Here is a 14,752-nt window from a genome sequence, read left to right on the forward strand (position 1 = left end):
GGGCTGCTTTTTGGTCTTTTGGGCGGTTTTTTGGGCGGTTTTTTCGGCTGCGGGGGGCGGGGTTAGTGACGTTGTGGGCGGGGCCGATGATGGGGGAGGCGGGGCCGATGACGGTGGGGGCGGGGTTGATGATGGCGGGGGCGGGGGTGTCAGGGACGGGGTTTGAGTTTGGGCGGGTTTTGGGCTGGATTTAGGCTGGTTTGGGTGGGAAAAAAATTTTCCACCTGGCAACCCTGCACTAGCCTCAAAATGTAACATTTCTCACAGAAACATGGAGTCAACAGCCCTAAGCCTGACTAACTAAACAAACTGTACTGCCATGCTCTGAGACAGGGGAAGAGAAAAAGAGTAGGATCCCTAATCCTGATCCCTTTCTCCCTTCCATTAATGATGTACACACACCCTGAACCTCATTAAGGAGGGTCCAGAAATATTCTTAGTGAAAATCACCAAGTGAAGCACAGGCATCTCCACTAGAAGACTTTCAGATAGTCAGTACTTTCCAAGCTGCAGCTTAAGGCTCTCACTGCCACAGCACAGCTGCAGGGGACTAATGGGTCTCCGACCGCGCCCCTAGAAAGCTCTGAAAGACTCAAAGCTGTGGGAGACCCGAGTACTCCCACTGGAGTCTGCAAACCTCCCCAGGCCTCCTTTCTTAGAAGCCCTTAAATAACCAATCTGAAGAAACTGGGAGTGATCCACACCAGTTCCCCAGTCACATTTCTGAAAAGTCCTACATATAAAACTGCCTGAATTGCAGGCACATTAGGGCCCAGGGGAGCACTGGGGCTTCAGCATTGCCATGTGGAGTGGCAAGAAAGATGGCGCCATCACGTGCGCACACACACCCAAGAAAACAACTGCCCTGCACCCCCCCCCAAAATGAGCTGGGAGGGAAGGAGCATACCGCTCCACGGAGTTGGGCTGTACAGTGGAACCCCAGCACGGGAAACTGCAGCAGCCCAGTGGCTCCCACACTGGGAGTAGCTTTTGCTCTGCCCACTGGCGCAGATAGGATAGTGAGTACTCACCCCCTCGGGAATCACTGACACATGCCAAGCCGGTCCTCACAACATTCAGCCGGTACTGCAAGCCGGCATGCTTATTTTTTAAGGCAAGAGAGGACACCGGAACAAAAGAAACCTCAGACTCATTTTACAATCAGGAGACTGAGAAACACAAACCCCAGTCAGGCAGAGAACAGGGGTTGAAGGGGGAGGAAGGGAGGGACCTGGCACCACCAGGTGTGCACCCAAGTCCCATGTCCAGGACACCTCAGACCCCAGCCACTCAACTAGACCCAGGGGACCAGGCCAGGAGCCAATCAATCCAGACTGCACAGATATGACCATCCAACGCGCCCCGCAGCGCGAACACCTTTTGACGGACTCTGACGCCGACATCGGCCCTAAGACCGGCTCCCAGCCTAGCGCTCATGTACCTCTGAAGCCTGGAACTCTGAGGACTGAGAAAACACTGCTTAACCTGTAGGGATCTGTGTTTGTGTCTGTGTGAAGTTTTTGTTTTTTATTTAAGAGGCAGGAGAGAAACACCGACAGACGAATCCCTAAGTAGCAGTAGGCTGGTGGGGGGAGACGGGTAGGGACCTGGCACCACCAGGTGTAACCCCAACGTGCGCAAAGCACCTCAACCCCAAATCAAGCTCAACAACCCCCGAGGGAACGGGATAGGAGCCAAATCACTTCAGAGCTGCACAGCATGTCTCTTCACCTGCTAGAGAGAGAGAGAATACTGAAGGTAAGCTGGCTGCACATGCTCTCTTGTGGGCGAACTTCGGTGTTCTCTCTATCTAACCTGCTAGTGGAGGGACATAACCCACAAGTCTCTGGATTGATCTGGGGACACTATGGAATGGCTTAACATACTTTGTAAACTGTGTGCTGCCAGTAGTTGGATAAGCCTGACAGTTCCTCCTTTTATCAGTCTAGTTCTGTGACTCTTGCCCCAGTGCTTAGAACACCTCTAGCCAGTTGGTTTTTTTGAACATCCACAATGAATATGCATGAGATAGATTACATACAATAAAAGCAGTGCATGCAATGTTCTCTTACACGTATTCAGTGTGGATATCCTGAAAATCAAATTGGATGTAGGTGTCCCGGGAACTGGGTTGAAAACCACTGTTCTGGTGTATTTACAGTAGATATGTCCAAGTACACTAAACTTTTTTTTTCCATAGAATGCAAAACGAGTTATGCTAATCTCTGTAACCCACATGAAATGGTCAGATTTCCATGCCTATTTTGTTTATCGTCACATATGTGTGGTATGCACAAATGGAAATGACATTGAGAATCCAGATTCTAGTTAATGAGGCAGGTCTAATAACTTACACACACAAGATGATGATGCAAACTGGATATTGGTGACAGTATTGTCATGAAAGGTTCTAAGCCTTGCAACTACTACAAGATCAAAATAAATATCCAAGAAATCAGTATAAGAAAATTGGTCCCTGCAACTACCGGAAGTTTATTGTTTTTACCATCAATTCCTGACCAATTTTGATTCAATAAACCCTGCTTGCAGATGAACATCTAGGTGAAAGATAATGTTATGGATCACTGGCCATAACACTTTGCACAGTTCTTTAATGTAAACCACAGAACTGTAAGCCTGACTTAAGCATTATCTTCCCCAATTCGAAAATGTGTTTAGCTTATAGCATTACCCCTTCCTTTGAGATTCTGAGCATGAGTCGGCATAATTTATAAATATTAAGTTTAATAAAGATATGCTAGAACACCCTTTCAGAAGCCATTGAACACATGAAACTTCAATTTAATATTTTTTTTGGCAAGTTTTGATTCTGTGAAATCTCACTGGATGACATAAAAACAGATGTCAGTATTTTAAGTTTAAAAACAATCCAAAAGTAAAATTAAGATAACCAAGAAGTTGCACTTGAGTTAGCATCCTTAAGAGTAATTCATTCTGCAGTACTTATATCAACAGACCTTTGGTCTGTCCCAGTGTGGCAATACTTATGTACTAAATGGCCTTTTAAATAAGCCATGGTAAAAAATTGCAGTTATCATGGCTTAACATAGGCCTTTACCATGGAGTAGCTGCAAATTTAACATGTCAACAGTTCCCAGCTTTTACTGTTACGGCTGCTGCATTAAATTTGCAGATACACTGTGGTACTGTGCCTGGAGTTAGCACGGAAGCACTTAGCACTTCCTATTTTAGAGATGGCAAGTGGTCCTGCACTAACTGCAAAAGTGCTAATTAGTGTGGGTTATTTGCAGTGCTCTAATCACAAAAAGCCTTCAATACCCATACTCCAGCCATGACATGTCTCCAAATGCAAAAAGCACTTAACACATGGTTTACTGTGCAGTAACTGCATAAATTCCACAAAGTTCCTTAACGTGCTTGTGCGCTAACAGTTTAGAAGCCAACTTCAAATTTTGGTTTCAGTTACAGCACCAAAAATGGCCCAAAATCCTTTTTCTCCTTGTTTTCAGTTTTAGTCAAGAGGCTATTTTAATATTTGGCCATGTTTTCAATTTCAGCCGAAAATGACCGTGCTTTTTCAGTGAAAGCCAAAAATTAGTGCTTTGTCCCATTAGTCTCCCTCCTTTCCCCTCCCCCTGAAGAGGAGCTGTGCCTCCTCCCGCACACATAGGACCCCTGAGCCTATCTTACAATTCTTGGTAGTCTAGGGGTGTAGTTGGGGCAGGAGTGATACCCAGTTACTCCTGCCTATTCTGGCTTTTCTCTCAAAATGGCTGCAATGACAGGGGCATTGCTCCTATCCTGACATACTTCTAGACCACTAGGAATTATAAGGTAGTGCAGGGAAGGGAGGGCTACTATTTGTATGTTGGCGGGGTTTTTTTGTACTGTGATTGCAAGTAATGCAGTAATGGTATTGCACAATAGTTTATATGGTAGAGTGCTCCAAATAAATGCTTTTGATACAAAATGTTTGCACAAATTTAAATCTCTACATTTTAAATGATAAGCTCTTTAGGAACTAGCTTTTCTGTGGAGTTATGACATCAGCTGTCACTCCAAATGTGGCACAAAGTCAGTCACTGTAAAATCACTGCAGCTTTTAGTTTTAATTTTCCTTAGCAGCGTTTCATATCTGTGAGGCTATTTTGCTTGAAGGTAAAATAAGCTCATTCATTATTTAAATTATTATATTCTGTATTGGATACTGTGATTTAGCAGAATGATGCAGACTGCAAGCTCTAACAATTCCCAGCGGCCCTCATTAGTTCATATTCACAGAACCAAACATAAGTATTCAGTTTCGGCTTTGCCCGAAACTAGGTGAAGAGTTTTTGCTGCAGTTTTAGTGGCAGCTTTGCTTTCAACCGAAATGGAAAAAAAGCAGTTTTGTTCAGCCTCTAATAGCATTTACCACGCGGTAAACTGCCTGTTAAGTGTTTAACACAGTTTAGAAAAATGGTCCTGAAGTTAATACATTTCTATATATTTTTTTCTGTTCCAACAATTCCTCATGTGGCTATCAATACCATTTTATTAACCAAAGCATCAACTTAAGACACTTCAACCAAGGAATTTTAGCATTATGTGCATCACTTAAATTGGCCAGAACCAAGCTCAACTGGTCTTTTATCACGCCTAAGAATGAAATGCTCCATGCAGGCTTAATTTCTCTAACAGAAAAATAAAATTTCAACCATAAAACTGGTAAAAACTACCAAAGCAGAACAGTTAATCTACCATGTTACCCTAACATTACTATGTTCATTTGTTATTATTCAAGGAATAAACAAAATATTAGGAATTAAACAAACACCACCAATTTTAAAAAGAAACTACTCATATAAGTGCTGTTCAACACTGTCCTGTCCTGGAAAGATACCTCATTGGTTTATTTTTAGGATATCTGTGAAAAGTATGCACGAGATCCAGTTGTACACCTCATAAACCTAGTGCATGTTAATATGGCTCATGCAGACTAGCTAGGTTAACTCCAAGACAGGATCAAGAAACTGTGACCTATCAGTAAAGTTTTATATACAAAGAAAAGCAAAATTAACAAAAAGTTTTTCTTTAATATAGAAGACTGTAAAACTTTTCTGTATAGTTACTAGCAGGATGGGGATAACTATCTGCTACTGTATTCTACTTACGAACACATTACAGAAGCACAGTGCTAAGTAATCAAGCATCTTATGTCTTATACACATCAATAAGGTGACATTTTATTAAAACTGAACTAAAATTATTTAATTGGTCTGAAAAAACACCAAGACACATTCATTTTGGTCACTGAAGCTAGGCAGCTTTAAATACATTTCAGGAAATCCAAATTAATTTCACCCCCAGAGTTTTAAAACTCAAACACACTGGGGCCATGAATACTGTAGAATTGGATTCCCTGCTTTCCTGGAACTTACTGGCTAGTAAAATGAAACTATTCTGAGGGGACCCATTTTTTCTGCTGGCTACAAAAGTCATTTTCACAATGAAGTGGCTTGGCTATGGGCCAAACTCAACACATACAGATGAAATAACATTATGAAGAATGAATGAATGATAAAAACAATTAAAATGACTTGGCCATACAATACTTCACCATAAAAAATATTATATATATATATATATATATATACAGTGGGGGAAATAAGTATTTGATCCCTTGCTGATTTTGTAAGTTTGCCCACTGACAAAGACATGAGCAGCCCATAATTGAAGGGTAGGTTATTGGTAACAGTGAGAGATAGCACATCACAAATTAAATCCGGAAAATCACATTGTGGAAAGTATATGAATTTATTTGCATTCTGCAGAGGGAAATAAGTATTTAATCCCTCTGGCAAACAAGACCTAATACTTGGTGGCAAAACCCTTGTTGGCAAGCACAGCGGTCAGACGTCTTCTGTAGTTGATGATGAGGTTTGCACACATGTCAGGAGGAATTTTGGTCCACTCCTCTTTGCAGATCATCTCTAAATCATTAAGAGTTCTGGGCTGTCGCTTGGCAACTCGCAGCTTCAGCTCCCTCCATAAGTTTTCAATGGGATTAAGGTCTGGTGACTGGCTAGGCCACTCCATGACCCTAATGTGCTTCTTCCTGAGCCACTCCTTTGTTGCCTTGGCTGTATGTTTTGGGTCATTGTCGTGCTGGAAGACCCAGCCACGACCCATTTTTAAGGCCCTGGCGGAGGGAAGGAGGTTGTCACTCAGAATTGTACGGTACATGGCCCCATCCATTCTCCCATTGATGCGGTGAAGTAGTCCTGTGCCCTTAGCAGAGAAACACCCCCAAAACATAACATTTCCACCTCCATGCTTGACAGTGGGGACGGTGTTCTTTGGGTCATAGGCAGCATTTCTCTTCCTCCAAACACGGCGAGTTGAGTTCATGCCAAAGAGCTCAATTTTTGTCTCATCTGACCACAGCACCTTCTCCCAATCACTCTCGGCATCATCCAGGTGTTCACTGGCAAACTTCAGACGGGCCGTCACATGTGCCTTCCGGAGCAGGGGGACCTTGCGGGCACTGCAGGATTGCAATCCGTTATGTCGTAATGTGTTACCAATGGTTTTCGTGGTGACAGTGGTCCCAGCTGCCTTGAGATCATTGACAAGTTCCCCCCTTGTAGTTGTAGGCTGATTTCTAACCTTCCTCATGATCAAGGATACCCCACGAGGTGAGATTTTGCGTGGAGCCCCAGATCTTTGTCGATTGACAGTCATTTTGTACTTCTTCCATTTTCTTACTATGGCACCAACAGTTGTCTCCTTCTCGCCCAGCGTCTTACTGATGGTTTTGTAGCCCATTCCAGCCTTGTGCAGGTGTATGATCTTGTCCCTGACATCCTTAGACAGCTCCTTGCTCTTGGCCATTTTGTAGAGGTTAGAGTCTGACTGATTCACTGAGTCTGTGGACAGGTGTCTTTCATACAGGTGACCATTGCCGACAGCTGTCTGTCATGCAGGTAACGAGTTGATTTGGAGCATCTACCTGGTCTGTAGGGGCCAGATCTCTTACTGGTTGGTGGGGGATCAAATACTTATTTCCCTCTGCAGAATGCAAATAAATTCATATACTTTCCACAATGTGATTTTCCGGATTTAATTTGTGATGTGCTATCTCTCACTGTTACCAATAACCTACCCTTCAATTATGGGCTGCTCATGTCTTTGTCAGTGGGCAAACTTACAAAATCAGCAAGGGATCAAATACTTATTTCCCCCACTGTATATATATATATATATATATATATATATATATATATATATATATATATATATATATATATATAATTTTAATTTATGGGGTAAATTAGAAGCCAATTGAGAAATTTATATACACTAAAGCATCCTGTTTCTCTATATGAAACAGAAAAATGCTACCAATTAGTCTGTTCTTATTTTGCTGAACAGGCTAATATGAAAAGTGTAATGTAAGCTATTATAACAATTTACATAAGGAGTATAAACTGAAGCTAGAAGGAACAAATCATATTTGAAGGGTTAAATTTCAATTGCTTGTGTCTGAATTATAACATTTTCAAAAATTACAACATTAAAATACTAATAAAATATTTAACAAGTACACGTAAAAAGAACACAAAATATCTATAACTATACAGCTACAGTACATATATAAACATTTTTCTAGATTTCTAAACTGTACATAAAATTATCTACCACTGGATACCAACCTGTTTGTGGGTTGATCAGAATACTGCCAGGTGGTATGCCTGTCGCTTCCAACGGAAGCAAAAAGAAGCTAGTACTAGTAGGTGCCACTTGCCCACTTATGCCACCAAAGGAAAGAGAATTACTAGTGCTGACAGTTGGATAGACGGCAGGTGTGCCATGAGATGGCTGGTTTATAGCTGTTACTGGAAGAGGCTGCTGGGTATGAGAAAGAGAACCCGTGGACGACCCTACACTACTAGAAGACTCAGAACCTAGGAAAGGAGTAATGAAAAATGATTTTTATCTAGGAGAAAAACAAGCTCATTTAAATATGCATCAGATTCATAAAGCGCAAGTATAACACAGAGATTCAACACAAATTTTTACTAACTACTAAACACTTATGTTCAACTTTTCTTGGACAAGAAGGTTTCTTATAGCAGACCTGAAACAAAAGTTACTTCTATAAACATCACATTTCTTATGTTTCCAAAGATGCAGCTTAGGGCAATAAGGGGCCCTTTTACTAAGCTGTGCTAGTAAATGGGTGTAGCATACTCTAATGCAGGACTTTCCCATGTGCCAAGCTTATGTCTAGCAAGGCCGTGAAATAGGCATTTTTCTATTTGTTGAATTTCTGGGTGTGCTCTAATGTGTGGTCATTTTAAAAAATTAATGCAGGAGCACTTACCGACTCCTATTTAAGAGGTACTAAGGGCTCCCGCATTACAGACACACTAACCAGTTACCGTGCTGATGATAAGCTGAACAGTGTTTCCACACCCCCTCCTAAAAAAAAAAATTAATAAATGCCATGTGCTTAGCATGTGCAAATGGCAAAACTAAGGCAAACTGCTTTGGGGCATTCTGCTATAGGCCATTTTTTCCTGCATTTTTTTTTTGTTACATTTGTATCCTGCGCTTCTCGACTTACATGGAGCAATGGAGGGTTAAGTGACTTGCCCAGAGTCACAAGGAGCTGCCTGTGCCTGAAGTGGGAATCAAACTTAGTTCCTCAGTTCCCCAGGACCAAAGTCCACCACCCTAACCACTAGGCTACTCCTCCATTAAGGGGAACTTTTACTAAGCTGCAGTAAGTGCTAGTGTGCACTTACCACAGCTTAAAAGAGCTCAATATGGGATGTGCTGAGGTGTCCTGCAGTAAAATTCCAATGTGTGCACGAATATCATGTACTAAAAAATACTTCAGAATTTTTCTCAGAGGGGGCGTATCTGGGGGTGGTGGGGTGGGGCAGAAAGTGGGCATGACAGCAAGAATCAGTGCAGCCACATTACTAAAAACTAGTTCGCATTTTGTGAGCCCTACAGCTCATAAAATGGGTGGCAGTAGGGCTCATGTGCTAAATACTGTTAATGGCCGCGCGCTAATGGCAACATTAGTACATGGCAATTAATTAGAAAAATGGAAATTAAGCTATTTTCTGACTGCAGTAAAAATGGCCTTAACATGCTACTTTTTAACCACAACTTAGTAAAAGGATCCCTAAGTGTGCATTAGCACTTAATGCAGCTCAGTAAAAGGGACCTTAAACCACAAATCCTGCAAAAAAGCATACCGTATAGTGCATTGATATACATCTTTAATGGAACACTGTTAAATAAAATTTGGGGATGAAAATAATATTTATGCTTATAACCCTCTTTATCTAGAGGGTAAAACTGTAGCGATATGTTAACAGATATTTATATGAAGTGGATTTTTTTTCAAATATTTGAAATATATCCATGCACTTTTGGCTTGGTTTCTTATGACTATATCCCTTTTTAAATATCAGGAACAATAGTAGATGAACATTTAATGAACTGGGAGGGTGTCCCAGAGTTTGTGAGAAAGCCAGAAACTTTAATTGAAGTGAACCAACAGCCAACCATATCATTAACAAAATGTGCAATTTTCAACACCAATCATAAATAAAACAATGACTAAACAGTGGTTCCTATTAAATATTTTCACTTTGCTTTTCTTTATAGCTAATATATTTCATGAACGAAGACATCAAACTAAATTCACTCTAATAAGATATTTGATCACTGAACTATATGTTAACTGGATACCATACTTGCAGATCTGGTAGTATGTCTGATTAAAGCAGCAGTGCCATATTCTCACTATTTCCACCACATTTGAGCAAGCCAGTGATCTGCAACCCTCTATCTAATTAATACAACCTGCTGTTTTTGAGAATTATAAATTACTTCCCATAAACAATTTTTGAAATTCCATTTTAAATGTGTTACATTACCTCCTCTCAATATTTTAGCTCTACCTCTCTTTCACTATAGAGTATGAATTTCTATTAAATTGCAAGGTTGAAAAAACAGATCTCAGAATATTATAATTATAATCACAATAAATACAACAGACACAAAAATAAAAAAGAATGGTGCTCCTAGATCTCAGGAGTGGAGGAGAGGTCTAATGGTAAGGGTAGTGGGCTGAGAACCAGGGGAGCGTGTTCAAACCTCACTGCAGCTCTTCGTGACCCTGGGCAAGCCACTTAACCTTCAACTGCCTCAGGTACAACCTCAGATTGTGAGCTCTCCAGGGAAAGAAAGTACCTCCTGTACCTGAATATACACTACTTTAATAGCTTCCAGGTTTTCAGACAGTACATAAGAAATGAAAGAGGAGGAAGTGACATCACTGCTGGAGAATGGACACTTGAGAGTTGGGCTCCGTCAGAGCCGTGATTAAATTTAGTGATTCTTTCCCTCAGTTTTTACATCTCCCCTCAGGGCTGTTAAGTATGTGGGAATTCAGGATGTCTTCCCAAAAGTGCCTCGAGAAGTTCAAATTTGCTACGGAGCTAGACAATCACCACCGGTCGTGGGTCGAGAAAGCGGCCGCCCATGTGTTCAAGATGGCGGCAGATCCTAAGGATGCAGAGGATGAGCCAGTAAAGCAGTCGGAGACCCGTTACCTACAGTCAACAATCATCGCTATTGGTGGCTCTTCCCATTTAGCCTTCTAATTACCGTTGGGGGGGGGGGGGGGGGGGAGTCTAAAAAAGTGTGCACCTGTGGCAAGGCATGGCTGCAGCTTCAGTGTCACAATTTGCCCTCCAGACAAATGAGAATGGTACCTGCATCACCGGCCTAGCTGCCAGGAAGTCCCAAGCACCAGATCTATGACTTAACTGTGCAATGGGGGGGGGGGGGGGGGGGGGGGGGGTGTTATCTACCTGATTCTGTTTGGTTATATTTTTCTGTGTTTCACTGTTAAGTACTTGGTTAGCAGCGGTGGGTCTGCTCTCAGGTAGCTATATCTTCACTGCTTTCTGGGTACTTGAAAGCACTTTGTGCTTGCTGTCCACTGGTTTCTTGGTTAGAATTCCTGGAGACAGAGGGTTCTTGAGGGTACTGTTTGAGGGTTTTAAAGGGAGAGATTTTGTTGATTGGACAAGGGGAGGGGGAAAGTGGATGTGCAGAATGGGAGTCTATTTAGGCTTGGCTCCCTGGAGATGAGTGGCTTCTTCCATTTTTAGGGTGGGCTGGCTGGGGTGGAAGCCCATGTTTGGTTAATCAGATGCTTAGTGCTTCTACCAGCCTACTTCCAGGTGCCATGGAGAACTTACAGCCCATCTGCATATCCTCACAGCCTTCTCCAGGGTGACTACCAGGTCCACCCCAATCTACCCACGGCCTTCGCTCCAGGTGCATAGCACTTCCACCAGCTGCCTTCCAGGTGCTGTGAAGAACTTGCAGCCCCACACTTAAAAATCTACCCACAGATAAAATTGTTATACCCTAATGCTCTCTTGCTATTGTTCGATCGCCCTATCATTTCCCCACTGTTACATTCCATAGTTTCTATGCCCCTAATGATGTTTTGACTTGACTTTGTCTTCCCATAACTCTTCACAACGTAACCCATAATCGTAGTGTAACAAATTGTATTTCCATCATTCACAATGTATTGTAAGCCACACTGAGCCCGCAAATAGGTGGGAAAATGTGGGATACAAATGCAATAAATAAATAAATAAATAAAATCTGCATATCATCACAGCCTTCTCCGAGGTGATTCCCAGGTCCACCCCAATCCATCCAAGGCCTTCACTCCAGGTGCCTTCCAGGTACTGTGGAGAACTTGCAGCCCATCTGCATATCCTCACAGCCTTCTCCGGGGTGACTCCCAGGTCAATCCCGATCCAACTAGGGCCTTCGCTCTAGGTGCCTAGTGCTTCCACCAGCTGCCTTCCAGGTGCTGTGGAGGATTTACAGCCAATCTGCATATCCTCACAGCCTTCTCTGGGGTGACTCTCAGATCCACACCTAACACCCAGGGCCTTTGCTCCAGGTGCTTAGCGCTTCCACCAGCTGCCTTCCAGGTGCCCTGGAGGACTTGCAGCCCATCTGCATATTCTCACAGCCTTCTCCAGGGCGATGCCCAGGTCCACTCTGATCCACCCAGGGATATCGCTCCAGGTGCTGCATACCATTACCATCTAAACCGTTTGTATTTTTTCTCTGCTATTTCTTATGGCTCCTCTTCTTGGTAATTCCCTTCCCAATCTCTTTCTCTATCTGAAACCACTGTATACTACAGGAACACATTGCCCACATTCTGCTTCCATCATCTCATTATCCCTTTTGTCTTCACCCTTCTTCTCAGCTCTCAACCTTCAAAGTTTGCTTCCTTTCATTCAACCATCTCCATTCTGTCTGAGTACATCTCATCTTCATCGCTGTCATCATGCCTCTCCTACTCTTCTCCGTACTCTCTTGATACTTCTTCTGCTCTCTGCTAGAGATATCAATCCCAATCCTGGTCCTTCACATCAGTACTCATCCTATTTGTGCAGGTCACACAGTGATGTTTCCTATTTAATATCTGTTCCTCTCCTCTCTCCTTCTTCTCTGCCTTTCTCATGTGCTCTGTCTGCAACAAACTTTAATACATCTATGACCTTTTTATCTCTTGTACTCTCCATCTCCTTGCCCTGAGACTTGGCTTTGCCCTGAAAATTCTGCCTCAGCCATGGCCCTGTGTCATGGAGGTTACCTTTTCTCTCAAACAACTCGCCCAGTTGGACACAGAGGTGGTGTCAGGCAACTACTCTTACCCTCTTGTAGATTTCAGCCTACTTTTCCACCTCAGTCTTGCTGCTTTTCTTCCTTTGAAGTCCACTCCATCCATCTATTCACTCCTCTACCTCTCTGAATAGCAGTCATTTATTGACCCCCCTGATAAGTCCCTTTCTTCCTTTCTCATTGACTTTGACTCCTGGCTTTCCTTCTTTCTTGAACCTTCATCTCCTTCCCTCATTCTTGGGAACTTTAACATTCATGATAATGATCCTTCTGACTCTTATGCTCCTCAGTTTCTCACTTTAACATCCTCTTTCAATCATCAATTGTGCTCCACTACCCCTACTCACCAGAATAGCCACTGGAGGAGTAGGAGTATCCTTAGTGGTTAGTGCAGTGGACTTTGATCCTGGGGAACTGAGTTCAATTCCCACTGCAGCTCCTTGTGACTCTGGACAAGTCACTTAACCCCGGTACAAAATAAAGTACCTGAATATAAGTAAACCACTTTGAATGTAGTTGCAAAAACCTCAGAAAGGCGGTATATCAACTCTGATTTCCCTTTCCATTTATCTTCTTCTCCAACTGCTAACTCTTCAGTTTCTGTGCCTCAGCTCTTCCCCTCTCTGACCATCATCAGATAACTTTCACACTTAAAACACCTTCCTCCTCAGTCCCGTCAAATCTCCACCAATACATTTAGAAACCTTCAGGCTATTGACTCTTCTATTCTGTCCTCTAGTGTTTCAAACCTCTTGTCAACCACTGTTATCCAAGTCTGTCAATGTCTCTTCCTATAAAGCGAATGCTACATACCTGTAGAAGGTATTCTCCGAGGACAGCAGGCTGATTGTTCTCACTGATGGGTTGACGTCCTCGGCAGCCCCCTCCATCGGAAAGTTTACTAGCAAAGGCCTTTGCTAGTCCTCGCGCGCCCATGCGCACCGCGCATGCGCGGCCGTCTTCCCGCCCGAAACCGGCTCGAGCCGGCCAGTCCAGTATGTAGCAAGACAATACACTTCAAGGGAAGACTCAACTCCAAAGGGGAGGCGGGCGGGTTTGTGAGAACAATCAGCCTGCTGTCCTCGGAGAATACCTTCTACAGGTATGTAGCATTCGCTTTCTCCGAGGACAAGCAGGCTGCTTGTTCTCACTGATGGGGTATCCCTAGCCCCCAGGCTCACTCAAAACAACAACCATGGTCAATTGGGCCTCGCAACGGCGAGGACATAACTGAGATTGACCTAAAAAATTTACCAACTAACTGAGAGTGCAGCCTGGAACAGAACAAACAGGGCCCTCGGGGGGTGGAGTTGGATCCTAAAGCCCAAACAGGTTCTGAAGAACTGACTGCCCGAACCGACTGTCGCGTCGGGTATCCTGCTGCAGGCAGTAATGCGATGTGAATGTGTGGACAGATGACCACGTCGCAGCTTTGCAAATTTCTTCAATGGAGGCTGACTTCAAGTGGGCTACTGACGCAGCCATGGCTCTAACATTATGAGCCGTGACATGACCCTCAAGAGCCAGCCCCGCCTGGGCGTAAGTGAAGGAAATGCAATCTGCTAGCCAATTGGATATGGTGCGTTTCCCTACAGCCACTCCCCTCCTATTGGGATCAAAAGAAACAAACAATTGGGCGGACTGTCTGTGGGGCTATGTCCGCTCCAGGTAGAAGGCCAATGCTCTCTTGCAGTCCAATGTGTGCAGCTGACGCTCAGCAGGGCAGGAATGAGGACGGGGAAAGAATGTTGGCAAGACAATTGACTGGTTCAGATGGAACTCCGACACAACCTTTGGCAAGAACTTAGGGTGAGTGCGGAGGACTACTCTGTTATGATGAAATTTGGTGTAAGGGGCCTGGGCTACCAGGGCCTGAAGCTCACTGACTCTACGAGCTGAAGTAACTGCCACCAAGAAAATGACCTTCCAGGTCAAGTACTTCAGATGGCAGGAGTTCAGTGGCTCAAAAGGAGGTTTCATCAGCTGGGTGAGAACGACATTGAGATCCCATGACACTGTAGGAGGCTTGACAGGGGGCTTT

General features: G+C 43.4%; 1 protein-coding gene across 5 annotated transcripts in view; it reads right to left on the reverse strand.

Annotated features, from left to right (window-relative positions):
- Window positions 1-14,752, reverse strand: part of R3HDM1 (R3H domain containing 1) — a 336,575-nt gene that overhangs the window by 156,316 nt on the left and 165,507 nt on the right. For 3 of the 5 annotated variants that reach the window (XM_030210709.1, XM_030210708.1, XM_030210707.1), the window contains exon 15: window positions 7,677-7,928. The exons of the other annotated variants lie outside the window; for them this stretch is intronic. In XM_030210709.1, coding sequence (XP_030066569.1) covers window positions 7,677-7,928 — 252 coding nt within the window. The remainder of the gene's footprint in view (window positions 1-7,676; window positions 7,929-14,752) is intronic. 5 annotated transcript variants of the gene reach the window in all.

This window comes from Microcaecilia unicolor, chromosome 7, assembly GCF_901765095.1.
Source record: "Microcaecilia unicolor chromosome 7, aMicUni1.1, whole genome shotgun sequence".
Taxonomy (NCBI): domain Eukaryota; kingdom Metazoa; phylum Chordata; class Amphibia; order Gymnophiona; family Siphonopidae; genus Microcaecilia; species Microcaecilia unicolor.